Raw genomic sequence first — 22,852 nt, forward strand, 5'->3', positions numbered from 1 at the left:
TAAGTACTTGTGCGTACCCTTTTTTGCTTCGGAGGTGCTCGGTATGTTCTATTGCTAGCGCAAGAGTTTGGTGCTAGCAGTACGCAAAATTTCCCTGTTAGGAAATATTTCTACCGACTTTGGAAGAAAGGATTGTTTTCATTTCTTCTCGTTTGCTTGCTTGCTTACTCACCTCTGCACCGTTTTGCAAGGACATTCCGGCTATGGACAACTGTTTGTTAGGGGCTGATTGCATTAATGGTATTTTGTTTTGCAATTTCTTTCGGGCGCAATTTATACGACATCGTACGACAAATGCTTCAAAGCTTGTTTGCAACGAACCTTATGTTTACTGTGGGGTTTGATATGACCTGTGGATGGTAACTGAAATAATCGGGTTTCGTTTGCTTGAACATTATTTATGTTGTCTTAAAGGTGGGATAAGAATTTCTATCATATGCAATTCAAATGCTTTCTTTAGGAATATTAAAGTAGTATTAATGTTTAGGTGACGGCGCTTTTCAAGTCGTCCAAAGCATCATCTATCTTCTGTCAATGTTCAAACTCGACAATAGTATTGATGTTGAGACATGTCGCTAGGTTGCTGACTGTCAATCGGTCTATCTGCAGTCGAAGGAAACTTCTTCTCACAAGCTGTAATTATGTAGAATCCATATAGTTCTAGTACTCATAGGAGCTAAAGGGTTATGGATTTTGTCCAAAACTGACAAGTAGTTCGAAAGCGTTCGGGAGGAAAGATGCTCAGAAGGATTTTTGACACCGAATGTATAGAAGGGTATTGAAAGAGTCGCTAATCGTAGAACGAATTAGACTCACCAGACTCCATTGAGCCGGTCATGTCATACGAATGAAACCGGACAACCCATCCTGGAAAGTCCTTTTCGATCGTCAACATGGACAGAGGAGATGTCGTAGGCCCAAAACTAAGATGAAATAATGGCGCTGATGCGTAATTAATTGTAAAATAAAAAAATAAAAAGATACAACTAATAAAAAGATAGAACTCTAATTATCTGTGCAAATCGAGCCCACAAAAAATAAGTAAATTGGTTTACTTTCTTAAAAAAAAAAGAAAAAACCAGCACGTCTCACTTTTAGATGAATAATGCGAGATGTTTTAATGACCACGATGATATTTTACTTAGAGGTGGTATAATGTTTTATCGAACTTGAGCAAACTACATTAAAGCATTAGAGGTCTACTTATATACTATTATCGGTTTAGCACTAAAAAAGTCAAATCATCTTTAGGAACTGTCAATTAATCTTTTAAAAACATAAGAAGGATCTTTTTTCTTGCAATATAAATCGTTATCTTAGAATTCAAATTTTATTCATTCTCATTTTTTTTACTGCAACATCAAATAAAACCCATCATTCATTTCCACTATGGTAGTAACTAAGTTCTCGTTTACAACCTCAATTTGACATATTCCTACCTGTAGTACCCATGGCACAGCGAAGATAATGCCAAACAATGCACGGTCAACCTGGTGCCCGGTTAAATGATGGCGAAGCAGTAAGCTCACCAAAGATGACTCTGCCGGTGTTGTGCTCTATCAGCACGCAAACAGCAAAACCACCTTCGCCAAGAATAAAACAAGGCGACAAAGCTAAAAGACGCTATTATAATCGCGTAACTAATGTTTTGCATGAAACGCTTACGCTTATCGCCTTTGGCCACAAAAACAAAACCCGACTTTGCAAAAACCTCCCGCGTACGTGGGCCCGTTCTCCGACGGGAATCGTGAATGAAAAATGTGCTTAAATTTATATTTTATGATTTGAAGAAAACTAGTTCCACTGCTTTGTTCCACCGGTTCAACGGGACCACCGTCCCGGGATGGGTTGATGAGCAATGTTGTAGTGAGGCAGAGCGAATGATAAGAATAAATTATCCGACCGTGCGATGAATCAACCACCGTGAAACTCATTCTCCCGAAAAATGGTGCGGCAGGTTGAAGGTGACTCTTTCGTGTAAAACGTGGAACGAGCAGTGTCGGGACATTCGGGCACAGGATGGGTCAGAATGACCACAGCTAAAACCACCAGTCCAGGGGCTGTGAAAAAGGGGAACCATGGGTCAGGGAGGGCAGTGATCACGACAACGAGTGATGAAGGCGACGACGGTAACGACGACCACGCAATGGCAAAGAATAACTTCAATAAATCATAACCGTCCTGTTGAAAGGCACAGTGTCTTGGTGGCCCTTTTTCATTGAATACACACGGCTTCGCTTCTGTGTGGTGAGCATGGTGGTGAGCACACTCACAAAAAAAAGCTAACAGAAAAGGTACGAAAAGTGGCTGATAATAGAAGAAGGTTGCACTTCGTGTGAGTAAAGACGAAGGCAAAGAAAGTATGCCGTAGCATGGGAGGAAATAAAAGCATGCGAACTCGCGTAATCTTTTCACCTCAGCGAACGGACGGTAAGCATCGTCGTGGAAACGCATCCTGGCCCTGTCCACACAGACACAGCCAACCATGGTTGGCGTCGTCATCATCGTCGTCGTTGTCATTCGTCGCATCGGTTATTATTCGCATAGCTGTACATGTGGCGGAACGGCGGAAGGGATGGCAATGATACCGCAAAAGGATGCGCACCGACCATCATCATCTTAAAATCAGCAAACCAAAGAAATCTTTGCTCATTGCTACATGGCTCCGTAGTTGGCCAAAAAAAAGGGTCCTGCTAGAACAGTGCAACATCTTTGAAGCGATCTTTCAGAGCATGGAACCACTCGCACACACACAAACATAACGCACAAAAGAAAAGAAAAAAAAACCCTCAGCTAGAACAGAAGAAGAACACGATGAACTCGGTGGTAAATTTGATAAGCGGTAAAGGACACATTAAACTTTTGCTTTCTTTACTTACCCCGCACACGCTCACTGTTGTCCTAATAAATAAAAGTGATGCGCCCGAACACCGGCAAAGGCTCGGCACGATGAGCGATGGTGCACGATAACCCCAGCATAAAAACTGAAGCTGGATGCTTTTGATGTGATGTTTTGGCCACTAGTGCCGGCGCCTTTACCCTAGGTGCTCTCCTGTGCAGGTTCTCTCACCATCATTCATCAGCTTTATTCCGGTGTGCGCCTCGTGTTTTGGTCACTTGGGTTGACCTTTTTGATATCGTTGAACATTTGCACGAAATTACTCTCCTCAACAACAACTAAAAAAACGGAACAACTCTGTAGTAACAGAAAAAAAGGCTTCGTCCGCTGTGGAATGGCTAATGGAGGGAAGGATGAGATAGAAAATTAAATTTATGAGCTAAATTTTTCTTCCCCTGTTCTGGGTTAGTATGTGTGTGTGTGTCTGTCACTGTAAGTGACTTTGAAAGGACCCTGCTATTAGTGGTGGGTATTAGAGTGTGTTTAACAAAACGCCAACAGAACGATCGCAGTTCTTGTCCATTTGCTTGTAAAGGGGCGCATCATTCAGACAGCAAGCCTTCCAGTTTTTTCTCCTCCGTTGGGCAAAAGACAACGTAGACAAGCTGTATGAAGATTTGTTCGATCTTTTTTTTTGTGTTTCATCTCTTTACAACAAAATCCCAGCCAAAACACCCAAAAAAAAACACGATCCTAAAGAAAAGTAGTAAATCCTGGGTGAGTTTAACTTTATTGAATACATTCGCTTTCCCAACATTCAGCTCTTTTGTTTTTTCTCTCTCTCTCCCTCTCTTTCTCCCTCTTTCTTATGAAAACCCCTTTTTGGTGGATCACCACTATCAGCTTTCAACGACAACCGGGTGTCATATGTTTATGCGACATGATTTCACCGTTACCCAGCTCAAATCCTCTTCACAGGATCCTCACTTAGGCAGCAAGTTTTCTGCCTTCCTCACGAACAATTCTCAGGTAGCACAAGGTATGACATTTCGGTGATTTATGATGCTTTACCAAAAGAGGGATTACTTCCGAAGGGCACCAATATCACGACTGTGTGCGGGACTTTGGGGTGAAGTGAGGAGCCTTTTCGGTACAAAAACTAAACGAAAACGATAGATACGCAAAAGTTGTCATTCCGGTGAAAATTCTTTAGTTCGATTTTGTGTATTTTGTAAGTTAGTTGAAAAATGCTTTTTATTACTTTTTATCTGCTTAATGCTTTCGGTTTCCGATGCGAATTTTTTAGGGTTATTTTTCACTTTTTGTTTTAAATCAATGTTGGTAAAATTGTTTGTTTGAAGAAGTTTGCTTGTGTGTGAACATTTTAGTATGATTGGTTACGGAACACCGATTATTGACAACATCCATCGCTTGGGAAGGACTATTAAAAGATTCTTGCAAAATTAAAAAAGACATTTAATGTTATTACATGAATTTAAAGTAAAGTAAGCTTAGTTCAAAAAAGATTTTAACCAAAATACTTAAATATCACATGAATTTCACACGAAGAAATCGCTAAACATACATTCACAATAAATTAATTTAAAACATAATAACACTATTTAATTTTATAACGAACCTAATTCTACTTTAAGTATATCATTAATTTATGTTAAGCGTATGTTTAGTGCTTTAACTTTAAAATCTTACTAATCTATTTATATTTTTTCTCATCTCCTTCAATCTTGCCTTCTTTGCTTATCCACACAAAATGGTTGCATTTAATCGAAACGGATTCCGACAAAATTAATGGCACATTTCGAGAGTTAATTGTTTACCACTCACGCCACGGCAGAAGCGCATAATTATTTCTAGCCATGAACTTAATTACCCTCGCCCCGTTCACTCGATCAGCGAAAGCTGTTGATCTCTCTCTCGAGTGACGCGAAGTGAGTAGGGAGCAATTTTGGAAAGAAAAAGCATCGATTTCGGATCGAATCTAACAACGTGCGGAAGGAAGGGAGCAGAAAAACGGTCTAACGTTCTTTTTCTACCTTGTCATCAGCTTGGTTTCCCTTCAGATTCGTCCATCGTCATTCTGCTAACACGGTGACGAAGCGTAAACGCTAGGAAGCATTCTGCCCAGCAACGTTCGCTCCTACACACGGACAAATACGGCCCCTGTTAGAAGCTTCTGGCAGTCAATGAAGGAAAAGTTTGGCTCTACTACCGGTGGAGCTGCTTAATGAAGCATTAAGTTTATTTTTCTTTCCGATGTGATGTTTAGCAATGTTGCAAACAATTTTCCACCACCCCCAGTGGTACCTTCCCTACCCCAAAATCATGCACATGACCTTCGGTCGGTAAGGGTCGCAGCCGAAAACCACGATTATGTTGTCTTTACCATCCGACTCGAACACACCGAGGAAACGCAAAGTTTCGACACCCTAATGGGGATAATGGAAAAACATGTTGCTCGTGATTGATTTGTCAACACCAATGATTGAGCGATAGTGGTTGCGGCTGTTTGTTGTTATTGTTTTTTTTTGTGATGTGCTGTGGACAACGACGTCGTACGACGATAGAAAAGGGACGGAAGCGGAAACTTGGGAACTTGGGGTGTGGGGGAAGGCAGAACAGCAAACAAACTTGAAGCTCCAAAAATCGGGTCACTTCGTACTAATTGTCACTGGCGGGATGAGAGAGGTCACATATCTAAGCGACAGTCACAGCCTTTTCTGATAATTAATGGTAAGCCGGTAAACAGCCGAGATGGTGGTAATTAACTAAATGCTATCCCCAATTGTACCAGTGTCATCATTACCGTGCACTGTTTGGAAAATGGCACTTAATTGTTTGTTTAAATAGAACGAACAGAAAAGACGTTCTATAAAAAGTGACGTTCATGCGTGCACTGCGTACATCAGTCCATGTGTTTGCGAATCATTCGGACAGTGAATAATCGTTGCCGAAAGTTTGTTCCGATATTTTTGGAGATGAAGTTTGCTACATTCGTTTGTATCGTTACGATGTGTTGCACGTTGGTGTTTGCACAAAGTACACCACGCCGTGATGCTGAATATCCACCGCCGGAATTACTAGAGGCAATGAAACCGTTGCACGATATTTGTGTTGGCAAAACAGGTGTTACAGAGGGTGAGTTGTTGTACTTTTTTATTGTGAGTTTAAAGTGAATTATATTGTGTAGTGGTTTGAAACAAGGTCAGCTGTTTTGCACCATTTCCAATGCTAGTTTCAATGGTAACTAATCATTTTTTACTAATTTTGGCCTGGATAAAAGCACCCGTAAATTTTGATTTGTGATGGAAGAAAAGATATATATCAAATATGCTTTTCTATATGTTCATTTAACCTGCTTGCGATTGAATTTAAATATGTTTTTTTAAACTAATACATGAAAACATTTCTCACTTCCAGAAGCGATCAAGAAGTTCAGCGACGAAGAGATCCACGAGGACGAAAAGCTCAAGTGCTACATGAACTGTCTGTTCCACGAGGCCAAGGTGGTCGACGACAATGGTGACGTGCATCTGGAAAAGCTGCACGATGCGCTGCCAAACTCGATGCACGATATTGCATTGCACATGGGCAAACGTTGTCTCTATCCCGAGGGTGAAAATCTCTGCGACAAAGCCTTCTGGCTTCACAAGTGCTGGAAGCAATCTGATCCTAAGGTAAAAGCCCAAACCCACCGACACTTTCCCACCGAAAAGGAAACAGTTTTGATCGACCTTTCGTTGCCCCTTTTTTTCATTTTCAAACCCATTTTGTATGAAAACAAGAAAAAAAAGAGAGGGAGAAAGCCATATTTAAAACACGACTCGCCGAATCCAAAATCGGAATATTTTCTTCCCGGTTGGTAAATTTTTAATTGAAAAAGTTTAACTTTTAATTGCTTCCGGCTAGTGTGACGCCACCGTCGCGGCAAATATGGTTTTCCTATTTCTTCCGCTGGTTGGAGGTTTGAAAAAAAGGGCAGCAAAAAAATCCATTCCGTACTTTACTTTAGATTGAAATTCATTCATTCGCGGATTTTTTTTATTGCGTGTGCTTTAATTGATGTGGGGTTTCGTTCTGCTTATCCTTTCTTTACAGCACTATTTCCTAGTTTAAGTAGCAGCTTTGTGCAGTCCGACCGAATGCTAGGGCTGCTCCACCGTGTGAGGATGCGCATCGGGAGTCGGTGAGATTGAGTGATCCTTGCTCGTTACAGGAACAATCTTTCGCAAGGACCTTCACGTATCCATCGGTTTTGCCAGCATGCCCGGGCTCGTGGTTCGGAATTAGTAATTAACTTATTTTGCTTGCCTTCCGCATTGCACTGCACGTAGTTTTCCAAAACTAACCGACCAACCTGTGACTAACCAACTTCAACGCAACCATTTGACGGCTCGGTACCAGGTCGAGCCACCAGAAAGAGGCTCCAAATGGTGCGAATGGATAAAATTCAAAATTTTCTGCCCCAAACTTACGGTGCAAAAGTTCTTACTTCCTACTAACCCTTCATTCTTGCTGAGAACAGGAATTTCTTCTCCTGACCAATGGAAAGCATGAACCAAAAAAAGATTAAAAAAACAGAAATAAAACGATGAAAAAATGCATACAATCCGACTGGTTTGGTAGTTCGTTGAGAAACAAAACGCAAGGGAGAAACTATAATCAGACCGTATTTTCTTTTAATTACATTCAGGGAAAACTTTCAACAAGTCTTTGGCGTTGACTTGGTTTCGTGGGGCAAACACTTGCCTTTAAAAAAACGATTCCGGCTAGCTCTTAAATGGGGTTTATTTAAGTTCGTCACTTTCTTCTAGTTAAAGCTGAGTTGAGTTTTATAAGCAATCGAGACTGAACCAGAACGACTTTGCGGTGAACAAATGTTTGAGTTTTATTAAAGTTTGCTACAACATGGGTTTTCACGTGGTAAATGGGCAGCAAGCATTATTTAAATAAATGCAGCAAAAAAAAAACACTAAAATGAGTTTAACATTTTCTAAAACAATTTATTTACAGAGTGGAGAAACAGTGTAAAAGTATCAAACGCTAGTTATGGAAATACTCTAATATTTTATGGCTCAAAGTCTTCTATTCTGCGGCAGTTATTTAATCGCCATTTTTAAGCATAATTCAAATAAACAAGACCTTTTTTTTGGTGTCTTTTGGAAAAACGTAGAAAACAAGCATTTAGAAGCAATCAGTCATACTATTTCTTGGCCAAATATCTTTTTTATTTTAAAACTTTTTTCAAAACTCAACTCTTAAGCTTAAATATTTCATAAGATACATGTGAAACATACATATGTGTGTTAACTACGTTACAATGTGGTTCCGTTCCTCTCCATCCTTCCCAGCTTTACCCAAAAATCATTAAAAAGGGTTTTTGAATTAAAGTTTCACCTCTAATAATCCCTTCCCCACGATATTTACTTCCTTCATTTTTCTCTGAGTACTGTGTGATTTTCAGAATCAGGAGCACTTTTTTCTATCTTGAGGTTCTGTGACACAACAATTTCAGATAAACCTGAGAAAAAAATAGATATAGGATTTTGGTCCAGTTCTTTGTTTCATTATTTTAAGATCGCAATCAATCTTTGTCATTGAAATAATTGTTGTAGTTCCTCAGTTTGAGGTTTTCCCAGAACTGTGTTGTTCATCTTATTTATTAAAAATTTTGTTACGGTTGGTAATCTACGACAAAACATTTATCTTAAACCAACTCATCTCTTCATCGTTTCTTAATATAAGTAAAAAATAAGTATATAAAATTAATATATAATGGAGGTCAAGAGGCCAGAGCTAGAGTTCATGTTGATGCTCTAACCAATATCCAAACAAAATGAAATGTTTGAAATATTAGATAAGGTATAAATGATGAAAATAAAGTGCATTTCAATGTCCTCGCTTCGCTTCGAATATTGATTATTCGAACCAAACCATAGGAAAGCAGTTGCCTTACAGTTTTCGTAACAATTCTTACAAATTACCTGAGCATTTTTCCAAAGCATGCATCATAAATCAAAAATTTCAGATGCATCTTATGATGTGTTGCGTATCACAAAGTTAAAAACTGATTTTTCTCAAATTCTTCACAATGGTTTTCCCGTCAAAACAAGACATTACGGGATGTTAACTTTAGGTGATTTATTACTGACATATCCAATGGAAACTTTTATCCGCTTTTACATCTACACGACATCTTCATCGAGATCGTGCTTTCATGTTATGAATTAAGCACCCCTCCCAACAGCATTCCTTCCGTCATGAGAAAGTTAATCTTCGAGTTTCGTTCTCGCATCCAACGATATACATAAATAGACCAACGCTCTACCGAGTGCCACGGATAACTGCCACCGTTGCAGGTGCATTGGTAGAATGCCCGAGTCAGGACGAGTCAGACACCATGCGCCTTCCATGGTGACAAGCTGTCTCGGCAAAGTCAGAAACAAATCTGTTGAATGGTGGCATTAAAACAAAAAGTTGAAAGCGAAAAAATAAAGAACCACTGGCAATACGACGAACTGAACACGACAAAGGAAATGCAAAATGCTGCTCTCGATGGCAGACGTAAATCAGTCTCGGTAGATAATTTACTGTTTCTTACTGGCCCGTACTGTGTTGTACGTGTCATTTCGTTCACTGTCGTTGCAAAAAACAAAAAAAAAAAAAGAAACCTGCCTCAAGGTAGTTGATGTCTGCCGTGCTGTGTAAGTGCTTTTAGCAAGCAATTAAAATTGCTAATTAAATGACAGTTCATTTTAAAATGCTGTGTAAGAAGCTTTTGTATCGTGTCGCCTGAGCCTTCCATCCAAAGGGGGGAAGGCTTGCACTAGCGGCAGGAACGCAACAGCGGGTTCGCGAAATGGGTGAAAACGTTTAATCATCGCGAAAATGCGAAACGCGCATTTCGCACAACCTAACGAATTGCCATCCGAATTCGTAATTAACAAAAGGGAAAAGTTTTGTGCGGGTAAATATTGCAATCGCTTCGTACGCAGAATGCATTTGTAATTTTGTTTGGTACCGAATTTTCACAGTAGCAAAGATGAAATTTACGCAGAAAAGCATCGCAAAACTTCTCCACTTAATAAACTTTTTTTTTCTCTTATATTTAAAAGTTTTTAATTAAAAAAAATTGGCATTTTTAAATTGTTTGCAAACTTTGATATAGCAGTGCCGGTGGATATTACTTTATGTTTTTTTGTGTATTTCAGATAACACAATAAAGACGATTCGATCATAATTAGCGCATGCATCGTGGCTATTTCTTGGACTATTAAGCGCACCCGCCGTCAAAGCAATACCAATAATCGTTACAGGAAGATCGTTCAAGGGGATATAAAAATAAAACTGAATGATACCGGCTGACGATGCAACGGGTGGATTCACATACAGAGACAAATTTTCCATTCGAAATGGAAAAAAAACGTTTTATTTTTAAAATTCTTCTTTTACACACAGAAGACGGGCTTTTATGACTTCAGCCACCTAAACACGCACAGATCACGATTTACTTCTCAATAGTATCGCGAGATAAGCCAAGGGATCGCTGTGAAATGTAACCATTACCATCATTCAACAGTTTCACTGTCTATCGAGAGGCTGAACGCCCATTTACTACCAAACACAATCATTCTCAATATGGCGGAAAAAGCAATTTAATTCGAACACAAAAATGCATGCAAAAGCATTTATTACTTAGGTCGAAATTCTATTCAATCATGCTGATGGTAATAATTTTACCAAAAGTTACATTTTCTTTAATATTTGTTATTTTTAAGGTTCGTGGTGTGACCGTTCTAACATATTTTGGGAAAAACTCATGTCTCTTCAACTTTACGAAAGGTTTCGCACTTAAATTCTAAAAAACAATCTTTCCCCATAATAAAATATAAATAAAAGATAAAATAACATCAACTAATCAACTAAACAAATGTGAAAAATCAATAAATCAAAGAGAGGTTTGTTAAGTTCATAGATTAATGAAATATTTATATTTAATAATATTTATCAAAAAACATAATCTAAAATTCTTTTGAAAGATGCACATTGTCACGTCTTGAGTATCGTTTTATACCTTGGAATGAAATATATTATTGAAATTCGAAACTACTCAGACGCTGCGGGTTCTCTATAACCCTGTCACTACATGTCACTAAAAAGTAGCTCAATTTTCAAAAATAATTTAGAGATTCTGGCGCTTCTTTTAAGGTTGTTGAACTTTCCTCGTGCAAGGTTTGTTTACGTTATTATAAATTTTGCTAAATTTCCCAAAAAAGCTAAGGTTATTGCCTTAGAAAATTTTAAAAGTTATAAAAACAAATTAATTTTTTCATTATTTTTTATTCATTTTTTTTATTTTAAGCATTATTTTAGTGAAAAGAAACTTATTTCAACCAATTCGCATTAAAATAAATCAATTTATAAAATTTTGCTAAATTTCCCAAAAAAAGCAAAGGCTATTATAGCTTTAAAAAAAATTCAAATTTTTAGCTTTTTTAATTTTTTTTAATAATTTTGTATTCTTTTTCTGTTTAAAGCATTATTTAAAGCAGTGAAAAGAATTTTATTTTAACAAATATGCTTTACAAAACATCAATTTAAAAATTTTGCTATATTTCCAAAAAAAACAAAGCTAAGGCTTTAGCTTTAGGAGATTGCCAAATTTATAGAATGTTTTTTGGGAAATGTCCACGAGATGAGTTTTTTTTCGTATTGACAGCCATTCTTCTGTTTTAAAAATAGTGTTTACATACACAAGAAATATATACAACACGTACGTACTTTGAAAAAAAAGAGGCACTCGATTTTTTTATTTAATATTTAATGACACTCACTCGCTCTAATTTTTGAATTTGTATTAGTTTACCTTGTTATTGCCAGCACTATCGAGCTGTCCTGGCCGCCACTACAGAAAGCTGTCGTGGCGTCAAGTCGCTCCTCTATTAGCAATTTTTCACTAAAAATACACGTATGTTATAGCGACTTTTCGCAATTTTTGTTATATGAAGTTTCTGAAAGATTTTCTGAATAGTGCGATGCGTTTTCGCGACAAACGCGACAAATGCGAAGCGTTTATTGACGGGGTAACAATCCAAAACGTTACCATCCCGCAACAGCACACGCCGGAGTGCTGCACACGAACCACCGCAAAGGTAAAGTTTCCTCAGTGTTCCACCTTTTATTGAACCTTTTACTATCGAACGATAAATTTCACTTTCCGGGAATGCACTCACCGTACCTAATGCCTCATGAACCACAACCTTCCTTCGGCATCGGCAGTTTGCCTGCAGGCATAGGCCATGTGAAGCATCGTACAGTGCCAAACCACCATTCATTGCAGCCGGTCGAAAATACCACCGATGATAGCATACCTTCAGTGTGGCTGTATGTGGGCAGGGGGCATGGAGAAGGATGCTGTGGTTTCGGCACTTCAAAACTTCAACCAAAGAATTTTAATAAAAACATTCAATTACCGAGCCTTCCGAGGGACACAAGTTTTGAGCGGTCATGTCCATCGTTGCCACGTGGCAAATTTTCACGGAAACAAAGGCCACCCCCAATTCCCATATACACACATTCACACGCGCACACACATACATTTCTTCTTCCTTTTACTCATTTTCCCTGTGATCTTTCAAGAGCTGTGCTGAATACGAATCGACAAAGTCCATCAGTTTCCGACTTCCTCCACTGGCGTTCCATTTTTTATGCTTTGTTTTTCGCTGCTTACGACTTTAAAATACATGAAAGTAAAGGAAAGTCAAACGGTAGGATGAGGAGAAATAATTGATAGAATTGTAACTGAATGCGTGAACATAGTTCTTTACTTTGGGTGCTGGGCGACCGCACCAACCAAGCGTAACCATCCGTGCAGAAAATCAAACTGCGGAAACTGTTTCAACGGACCACGAATTTGAATCCGCTTCGCAGTGAAGTCGCTAAACTTTACGTTAATTGAATTAAATGGATTCCGTTTGTTTTGGGTGGAAAAATTGTTTGTCATTCTATCGCCGGGCCAAAGTATGCGGCAAACAGAAAAACAATCCAACAACTCTCCGGCGTTACAAAGCTGAAAAGTTTTAGCTGAAAGCACTTTTTAAGATTCTGCTCGCCACAATTTTAATGCGCGCTGCTTTTTGTCGCTTAAATAAGCACCAATGACGATTGACGAGCGGGAGAAAATCGTTTATTCACTCGGCACGCTACACAAAACGCTGACCGTCTTCAATAGCTGGTGGCTATAAGTGCAAAAGTTTTCTACTGCTTCTGGCAATCGAAAATATATATATTTATAAGCGTGAGGGTAAGTTTTTTCTGTTTGGACAGCGTTAAAAACGGAAATGTTCATAAGAAATATTCCTTTTGTCTCTTAAAAAAATGTAGCAAAATTTGCAAAATAATATTCTTTTAAAGAAAGCAGAAGAGAGTCGTTGGAAACCCTGTCAAAGTAAAATGTAAATTATTATTATTCATAAAAACACACTTCATTTGTATTGGATTGCAATATTTTGACCATTTTTACTTAAGTTAAATCTATGTTAAAAGCAAAGTTTGTTTAACCGTTCCAATATCCTAATATTTTTCCCAACGAAAACGTAACATTAATTTTCGCATAACCAATTATTTTGATTGACATTTCTTCTTAAGCATTTTATTTTTACGGCTTTGCTTTCCAACAAAAGCACGAGCTAATTTTAGTGCATTGCTGTACCAAACCATGTTACATGCGCAGTTAAAACAGACCAAACAATAAACCTCATCAACCTTTTATCTTCAGTTCACACGAAAACAGCATTACATCCCGACCGGTTGCCCCACCTTTCCGACGTCCCACCTGCCTGTATGCTTTATGCATATTAAAACGTAGCGAAGCAATGTGACAGGAAATCTCGGCTGACTAGAACAAGCGCCATGAAAACATGGCCCACCGCAATAGGATTTTCCGGTTCCGATTTTTAATTTCATTCTTCGCATCCATCCTCACCCCTTTTTTGTTGCTGGGAGGGATGATTGGGAGTAGTGGGTGGGGGTAGTGTTTTTTGCGTTATGTTCTTTACCCTCTACATACACCTTCATCGCGGTGGCATGAAACACGGTGGCGCTGTTGATAAACGACCAGAACACAAGCCGACGTGGCAGCAAAGTAAGACGAACATATACACACACAAAAAAAGGATATGCCCCAGGAACGCTATTTAATGTGGCCGTACCTGTGCTCCACCACACCAAACCGGTGTCTGCTCACTCACCTTTACCGTGCCTTAGTGCCGGCTGCTTCCAATCTGTGTCGGTCAGATCTTATTTTTCAAAGCAAAAGCTTATTTTTTCGTCTCCTTCATTGCACTTTTGCACACCACCCGTTGCTTACCCACGGAAGCTGTCCGATCCGATCCTGGCTCCGGACACGCTTGTCTGGTTGTTGCTTTTTATCATCTTATCAAACACATCGAGGTGGGTTCTTTTTACCGGTTTAGTGTGCGTACGTGTATGTGTGTGTGGGTATGTCAGAATCGAGGAAGGAAAACGGCGTACCAGGAATTATTCGTTCGGGGGTTTTCACCTCGGCCACACTGTATCCGGACAGTGCGGGAAGATTGAACAACATCACATCATCCCTAATTCCTTCCAGCGAACGGAAGCAAAACGGTTCGAATGGTATAACAGCAACGTCAGAAGAGGAAGAAAAAACACACTCCCAAGAATAGCGAGCAAATGAAAGGATAACAGGCAACTCTGTTCACTTACAGGTACGACATGAAAGAAAGGAAAAGTTTGGCTCGTGGCAACAAATGCTGCCGCAAACCGTCTTTTTGCCGACAGAGAAACAACAACAACTACACAAACTCCAACGAGCGGTAAACGCACGCGCCCATTTACTGGCCCTTTCCCTCCAAAACACTCAAACCATTTTGCAAAAGAAACAAGAAGCAAGTAGCTGTATGAAAGCGAAAAAAAATGCTAAAAACGAAACAAAAAAAAGTTGAAAGATTTCAGGAGCCAGACGTGTAGCACATAAAAGACGTCACTGTTTATGACATTTTTTCACTTTTAATTTTTTTCCAAACCCTCGCAAGCATCCACCATCTCGGTGTTGTTGTTTTTTTCATATTCGCTACAAAGATTTTCCATTTCCTGGGCCTTCATTTTTCATTCTGTATGCAATACTCTTTTTTTCTTCTTCTAACCAGAACTCTTCTCCTTTTGCAGTTTTCCGTTGTTGTTCATCATTATCATTTTTGAAATTGCAAGTTCGAAAACAAATTTTGTAAACGGTAACGCCAACAATGTAAGAATGTGGCCAGACAAGCTTTTAACACCGCGGCAAAATATTTGCCAGTTCAGTGGTCGGAAAAGTCAGCCTACACAGTGATTACCTGTGTCATCATTCACTGAAAATGACAGGTTAAATTGGTTATAAACATGAGCAAAGAATAAGCGGCAGGGAATGGCTTCTCTCGATTGTGTCGGGAACATTCAGAAGGTCGGTTTTTATTTTTTCATAATGAAGAGCACATATCAAGCGTGATTTTGAACGACCTTCAATTACCTTCCATTTTGAAAGAGGAAATTAGCACTCAATTTAATTAACAAAAAACCCAATAAGCTACATAAAAAATAGACATTATCTGAACATAATTCTCGTAACATGACCTTTGTGAAGAATTTAACTGAGATCGACCAGAAAGCTGTACATCATGGTAAAGGCCGAGTAAATTTTCTGCATTATATCAGTAAAAGTTTCCATATTAAGCGGACCGACACTTCGGATGACCATCTCGGCAGGCAGTTGACTGCGTGCGAGCATAAAGTGGAAACGTCGTTGTTCCTCGCTCGGCAGCATATACCAGGGAAGGTTCCAAATGTATCTAAGCATTCGATCGTTCTGTAAAATGGACATACATATGTAAGTAATCGATTTTCATCTACTCAAGCCAAATAATTACCATCACTTGCATGATGGTCCCGAACAGGGAGAAGATAAACAGTTGAAACCAGGATATAAACATGAAGCTATATGTAGCGTACCAATCGGTCTGGAATCAGAGAAGAATGTATTACAAACAATTTTTTCTTTCACTTACGATTATGCCTTACCGTCAGCGCTAAAAACAGATTAAACATGATCGATAAACTGCAGCTTCCTACTTGCACCACCGAAATACTTTGATAACACTCCTGCAGTGACTCAAGGAACAAGATAACGTTCTGATGATATTGATAAATTTCACGCATACTCTGTCGACAGAATGTCTTATATTCCGGCGTGTCTCGTTCCCAGCGCTCCGTAGCATCCGACAAATCCTGCTGAAACTGTTCACACTATATCCTGAAAAGCTCACCATAGGTAACGAAATGTAGTACGAACATCATGAACGCACTATCTGATGCAATTGCACCGATGCATCCATACACAGCTATCAGCATGTGTAGTGAGTTGGTGATCCCATATCCGTACGTCGAGTAAATGTCAATCCCCGGTATGTACAGTGGAAAGATCGTCACTTTCACACCTACCATGAAGTACATATACAGCGGATAGAGTGAAAAAATTAACAAAGACGAAGCGAACAGTACGATGACAACTTTCGTAATAAGCTGTACCACCAAAAAGATACGTTCAATCACTGATTTTTGCTCGACCGTCCCGTTCGTGTGTCCTATGTAGATGGTTTGCTTCAGCCCGTCGAAACTGATGCCGTACTGTGTTGCTTTGGCGCTTGTGTAATACATCTTGAGCGAACACTGAAAGAAGAACCCTAGAAACGATAGGGACTTCAACAGCTCGAACGTATCACTGGCGATGATGATCGACCAAACCATCCACAGGAAGTATTGGCCACACAGAAAGAATGATATATAGGTGCGATAAGTTTTTTTCCATCCTTTGTCTATTACGTTGAAACCGATCACGTTACAGAGTATGGAGAAGTAATATTCGTACTTGTAGAATTGTTCCAACGTTTCCATGGCTTCGTATTCACGTATTACTGATGGACGCAATGTGATGCTATCAGATTTTATAAGTCAATTCATTTCCACAACACGCAAAAAGTCAATATGGTTTAAATAAGTAATTGCCCCAGTATGTGAGTACCATGTGTGAGTTAACCGTATGTGATTTGTATATCACTGTTTGCACGCTGTAACAACAATTTATGCACATTGGTCGGGGTGGATTGTTTTGTTTTTTGCTCATGCACAATATTTCAAATCATCCGTGAAACTAATTGAATAAATAATCGACAAAGTGGATGAACCATAACACCTGCGAACCTCAGCCGTCAGGCAGATTTAAGTTCACACGATAAAGCATCTCGTTTTTTGTCCAAGTTTCTAATGAGTTTTAATAGAGTTGTTGTTAACAGAACACAGATCAATGAAACATAATAATTTATAACCAATAATTGCTCCCATTAACGGTGAATAACAAAGAGTATTGTCACCGTGCAGGATTTTTCCTTGAGAATATAGAATTCGGATTTACGGATGATTTTTTTTCTTATTTCTTCGATTCTTTAGACTAATTAATTTTACTTTTATTTTATTTATTTTTGTTTAAGAAACGACACTTTCCAGGTCGACCTCATCGTTCCCCGCTCGCGTCACCTCTGTTGCGCTGCTCAGCCTTGCTTCGTCGTCACGCCAAAGCTGCTGTAGCATGGCCTTGGCTGCCCATTGGATCCAACTCCACCACTCCGGACTCTAGAGCAGCTTCATCAAGATGTTTTCGAAGTCGACTGGGTTGCAGTATCTCCAGATCTCCTTACGGCTGATGTACGTGGACTCCGCCCCGGAACGCCCTTTTCCAAAAGGGCCAACGCGATCGCCTGCCAACTGACAGTGTTTAACGCGTTGAGCACGTCCAGCGCGACCACAAGGATACAACGCCTATCTCTCCAATTCTTTCGCCCGAACGACATGGCGCGCCTCCTCACTTCCATTACCAGTTGGATCGCCTGGCAGATACTCCGATCACTCCGGAATCCGGCTGTCCGCCAGCTGAGGCTCCTCCGGACTTTGCTGGTACCAGTTGAGGCGGTCGAGCACAAACTTCTCGTACACATCGAAGACCACGAGTCCCTTCTCGAAGACCACGGGTCCTCCGGAGGCTTCCCCGGTTTAGGGATCAACACCAGCTTTTGCCACTTCCAAGAATGCTACATGCTGGCCGTGTCCAGGCACCGCTGGTACACTTCCACGACGGTCGCCGGATGCTCTCGGTTGACTGCCGTCAAGGAAGCATTCGGCGGTCCATCCAGCCCAGGAGCCTTCCGGGGATGCAGTCCACCTGCAATACTCCTGAGCTCTTACGCCGTGACCGGTCGTGTCGGCGCCTCATTCGCCTGCCCCACCAACTGCGGCTACCCGCAGAAGGGTGCTCCGGAAATAACTCCTCCACAACATGCTGCAGCACCGCCGTGTAACGCTCGGGCGCCGTTCAGCTACCCGAAGTCGATGAAGGACCTGCATGAACCACTGCCCCCCGCTCATCATCATCGGCATCAGGGACTGCAGCATCTTCCGGAACCACTCCCTCTTGCTGTCGCGGATCGCCGCTCTCAGAGAAGCACGCGCCCGCCGATGTTCCTCCGCAGACAGGGACGTCTCCAGCTCCCGGTCGGCGGTGGCTTCTTCATCTCTGGCAAGTCTGAATGCCTCGCTCAGCTCCTCGATGGCCAATACCCACCAGTACACCTGCGTGCTAGTATGGCGCTGCGTCGGATATACCCATGACATGATCACATCGCAGGCCTCCAGAAGCACCGTCTGTAGCATCTCGGGATCCTAAACTCACTCCGCGAAACGACCGTCCTTGAGCGCCATCCCGAACCGACAAGGGCTGATCGTGAGTTCGCCACCGCGTTCCGGCCTCCCGACAACTTCACCCACTTCGGCCGCCACTATCTCTGGATATTGGACGCTCCGCACTCATTGGATGGGGTACTGCTGGCCGCTGGTGACGATCGCTATCCGCAGTTCCTCGACCGCCACCCAGGTACTGTTCCCGCTGGTATCGCATACATTTCGGATATAAGTAAGATATCCGCCCTCTCCTCTCTCAAGCATTGAAGTGCGAGATCTTGAGCGCATCTGCTCTTGCCGACATAGATTTGCAGCACCTCCATTAACGTCGACTTGAGACACAAAAGATGGAAGCAATACGGTGAGGGCCTCCACATACTAGGCACTTGAGTTTGCCCTCGAAATTTACAGTCTCGAATCTTCGCCACACCAGATGCATGCCTTGGAGCGGTGCGCTCCCTGACACTCCTGACATCGCTTTTTGTCCTGCGATGCTTTCGGGATCTCGAGCACCATGCACGAGGTGTGACCCAGCAACAGGTGTTTATTGGCCAGGTATTCTGCCACCTTCCGCGGGAGCTTAACGAAGGCCCGCTTGTTACATAAACGCTGAGAGCCTCCTCTGAGGAAGTCTTTCCCAAGGCCATTAGCAAGGCTTTACGTAGCATCTTCTCATTGGCAAGCGGATCGATATTAATGATCATTACTTCAGCCATCTCCGTCTGGATCATTGCAGCTCCCTTCTCGCCGAGCGCCTGTTGGATCCTCTATCGGCGCTCGCTACTATCATCATCTCGGCTAAGCGTCATTCGGAGATGATCCTTGGCTGTCCGCTTACCGATACCAATTTTGATATGGAACCCCTCCAGGTTTGTCCTCTTGCGCACCACCTCGTACATCTCGAGATAATTAACTTCTTCCGCAGGAACAACCGCGATCGCATCTGGCCGCTTCCGAGATTTCACTTCACTCGGCATCTGCCACGGCTGCCGCTGTTACCGCTGATGTTGCTGACTAAATTTTGTAAACGGTTACGCCAACAATGTAATCATGTGGCCAAGCATACGTTTTTAATACCAAGACAAAATATTTGACAGTATAGTATTCGGTAAAGCCACTGATTACCTGTGTCATCAGGCAGGAAATGGAAGACTGGAACAGTTTCCCTCGATTGTGTCGAGAACGTTCGGAAGGTCGGTTTTTTTAATAATGAATAGCACATATCAAGCGTGATTTTGAACGACTTTCAATTACCTTTCATTTTGAGAGAGGAAATGCACTCAATTTAATTAACAAAAAACCCAATAAGCTACATAAAAAATAGACATTATCTGAACATAATTCTCGTAACATGACCTTTGTGAAGAATTTAACTGAGATCGACCAGAAAGCTGTACATCATGGTAAAGGCCGAGTAAATTTTCTGCATTATATCAGTAAAAGTTTCCATATTAAGCGGACCGACACTTCGGATGACCATCTCGGCAGGCAGTTGACTGCGTGCGAGCATAAAGTGGAAACGTCGTTGTTCCTCGCTCGGCAGCATATACCAGGGAAGGTTCCAAATGTATCTAAGCATTCGATCGTTCTGTAAAATGGACATACATATGTAAGTAATCGATTTTCATCAAAACTGTTACACCTTAAGCAAAATAATTACCATCACTTGCATGATGGTCCCGAACAGGGAGAAGATAAACAGTTGAAACCAGGATATAAACATGAAGCTATATGTAGCGTACCAATCGGTCTGGAATCAGAGAAGAATGTATTACAAACAATTTTTTCTTTCACTTACGATTATGCCTTACCGTCAGGGCTAAAAACAGATTAAACATGATCGAGAAACTGCAGCTTCCTACTTGCACCACCGAAATACTTTGATAACACTCCTGCAGTGACTCAAGGAACAAGATAACGTTCTGATGATATTGATAAATTTCACGCATACGCTGTCGACAGAATGTCTTATATTCCGGCGTGTGTCGTTCCCAGCGCTCCGTAGCATCCGACAAATCCTGCTGAAACTGTTCACACTCTATCCTGAAAAGCTCACCGTAGGTAATGAAATGTAGTATGAACATCATGAACGCAATATCTGATGCAATTGCCCCGATGCATCCGTACACAGCTATCAGCATGTGTAGTGAGTTGGTGATCCCGTATCCGTACGCCGAGTAAATGTCAATCCCCGGTATGTACAGTGGAAAGATCGTCACCTTCACACCTACCATGAAGTACATATACAGCGGATAAAGTGAAAAAATGAACAGAGACGAAGTGTACAGTACAGTTGTGACTTTTGTAATAAGCTGCACCACCAAAAAGATACGTTCAATCACTGATTTTTGCTCGACCGTCCCGTTCGTGTGTCCGATGTAGATGGTTTGCTTCAGCCCGTCGAAACTGATGCCGTACTGTGTTGCTTTGGCGCTTGTGTAATACATCTTGAGCGAACACTGAAAGAAGAACCCTAGAAACGATAGGGACTTCAACAGCTCGAACGTATCACTAGCGATGATGATCGACCAAACCATCCACAGGAAGTATTGGCCACACAGAAAGAATGATATATAGGTGCGATAAGTTTTCTTCCATCCTTTGTCTAGTATATTGAAACCGATCACGTTGCAGAGTATGGAGAAGTAATATTCGTACTTGTAGAATTGTTCCAACGTATCCATGGCTTCGTATTCACGTATTACTGATGAACGGCAATGTGATGCTATCAGATTTTATAACTCAATTCATTTCCACAACACGCAAAAAGTCAATATGGTTTAAATAAGTAATTGCCCCAGTGTGTGAGTACCATGTGTGAGTTAATCGTATGTGATTTGTATATCACTGTTTGCATGCTGTAACAACAATTTATGCACATTGGTTGGAATGGATTGTTTTGTTTTTTGCTCATGCACAATATTTCAAATCATCCGTGAAACTAATTGAATAAATAATCGACAAAGTGGATGAACCACAACACCTGCGAACCTTAGCCGTCAAGCAGATTTAAGTTCACACGATAAAGCATCTCGTTTTTTTGTCCAAGTTTCTAATGATTTTTAATAGAGTTGTTGTTACCGGAACACAGATCAATGAAACATAATAATTAATAACGGTGACGGTGAATAACAAACAGTAATATAACACTGTAGGATTTTTCCTTGAGAATATAAAGTTTGGATTTAAAGATGAAGTTTTTGAATTATTTGCAGTTATTTTTCACTTTTTTCCTCTAACACTGTCTCAGAATAATATTATTTGCAATACTTAAAAGATATTTTGAACGCTTCTAAGCGATTATTAAAGAATAACTGTGATGTAAACGTAACAAATCACTTCTTGCTTTTGCAGAAGACACAAGAAGCAGGTAGCTGTATGCAAGCAAACGTATTAAATCTTCCTAATGATACATTTTACATGAATATCAAGTTCCATTACACCAAGTTACGTGTTTGCTTTAAGTGTCTTTTTGCTTCCAACTTCCTTGAAGACAATGATAGTAAAAAAAACTCTTCTTCTTTTCTGAAACATGCAATATGAAACATATAACTATTTATAATTATAATTTTCGTTGTTTTTTTTTCAACATAACCATGAATGAATTTGCTTAACTATAGGATTTCATATTTTCTTTCTTGTCACAAGAAAATCTGCACCTATTGCTTTTCAAATATTGCACATCGCTGTCAGCTGTGACACCTTAAGGTTCCCTGTATCTATCTATGGCTTATCGTTTGTTCCTTTGTCCCACCTGCCACAAGTTCTTTCCGAACAACGAATTCAATTATTGAACCTGTCTTTTCGTTACCAACTTTCGGAAGCTGAGCTTCCCCTGCCCCTTTAAGATCGGTTCACCCCTAGCAACGGTGAGGCTAAAACTCGATTAACCTCCTTTTCATTTCATAATTTGAATATCAAATCCAACTCCATATGGTTACCGACTGGTTAACAGGAGCCCTTTTTTTCGCAGCCTGTCACGGATGCCAAAACGAGCTCCTCACCAGCTCGTCAAAGCATTGAATTCGTGAGCGGGGACCTATGCTGGTGTGAAAGACGCATAACACAAGAAAGGATCCCCAACCGGGAACGTGTCGAAAGCGTTCGGGTGTTGACAGCGCGTTCGTTCCGGAATCGAATGAATATTTGACAACACGCACTCCAAAAAATGATTCCATTCGTCAGAAATCA

The 22,852-nt window shown here is 40.7% G+C and overlaps 2 protein-coding genes and 1 pseudogene across 2 annotated transcripts; 1 reads left to right on the forward strand and 2 right to left on the reverse strand.

Moving 5' to 3' along the window:
• Positions 1-5,736: 5,736 nt before the first annotated feature.
• On the forward strand, positions 5,737-7,466 carry LOC125761411 (pheromone-binding protein-related protein 6-like). Its single transcript, XM_049422504.1, has 3 exons — positions 5,737-5,995; positions 6,278-6,534; positions 6,956-7,466. The coding sequence occupies exons 1-3, from the start codon at positions 5,770-5,772 to the stop codon at positions 6,971-6,973; spliced, it is 501 nt and encodes a 166-aa protein (XP_049278461.1). The 5' UTR covers positions 5,737-5,769; the 3' UTR covers positions 6,974-7,466.
• Positions 7,467-13,432: 5,966 nt separating this feature from the next.
• Positions 13,433-17,544, reverse strand: LOC125761413 (odorant receptor 67d-like; annotated as a pseudogene).
• Positions 17,545-19,948: 2,404 nt separating this feature from the next.
• LOC125761401 (odorant receptor 67d-like) lies at positions 19,949-21,838 on the reverse strand. The gene is made up of 3 exons (XM_049422492.1): positions 20,473-21,838; positions 20,322-20,411; positions 19,949-20,249 (listed from the first exon to the last, which is right to left on the reverse strand). The coding sequence occupies exons 1-3, from the start codon at positions 21,343-21,345 to the stop codon at positions 20,031-20,033; spliced, it is 1,182 nt and encodes a 393-aa protein (XP_049278449.1). The 5' UTR covers positions 21,346-21,838; the 3' UTR covers positions 19,949-20,030.
• Positions 21,839-22,852: the final 1,014 nt, after the last annotated feature.

The sequence above is a fragment of the Anopheles funestus genome, chromosome 2RL (genome assembly GCF_943734845.2).
Source record: "Anopheles funestus chromosome 2RL, idAnoFuneDA-416_04, whole genome shotgun sequence".
Lineage (NCBI taxonomy): Eukaryota > Metazoa > Arthropoda > Insecta > Diptera > Culicidae > Anopheles > Anopheles funestus.

Excerpts from the sequence above, each read along its gene's own strand:
- LOC125761411 (XM_049422504.1), top strand. The coding sequence starts at position 5,770 with ATGTGTTTGCGAATCATTCGGACAGTGAATAATCGTTGCCGAAAGTTT. Across the intron at positions 5,996-6,277 it reads CAAAACAGGTGTTACAGAGG|AAGCGATCAAGAAGTTCAGC; the intron begins GTGAGTTGTTGT and ends TCTCACTTCCAG.
- LOC125761401 (XM_049422492.1), bottom strand. The coding sequence starts at position 21,345 with ATGGATACGTTGGAACAATTCTACAAGTACGAATATTACTTCTCCATA. Across the intron at positions 20,412-20,472 it reads ATCTGTTTTTAGCCCTGACG|ACCGATTGGTACGCTACATA; the intron begins GTAAGGCATAAT and ends CTCTGATTCCAG. Across the intron at positions 20,250-20,321 it reads GGACCATCATGCAAGTGATG|AACGATCGAATGCTTAGATA; the intron begins GTAATTATTTTG and ends TCCATTTTACAG.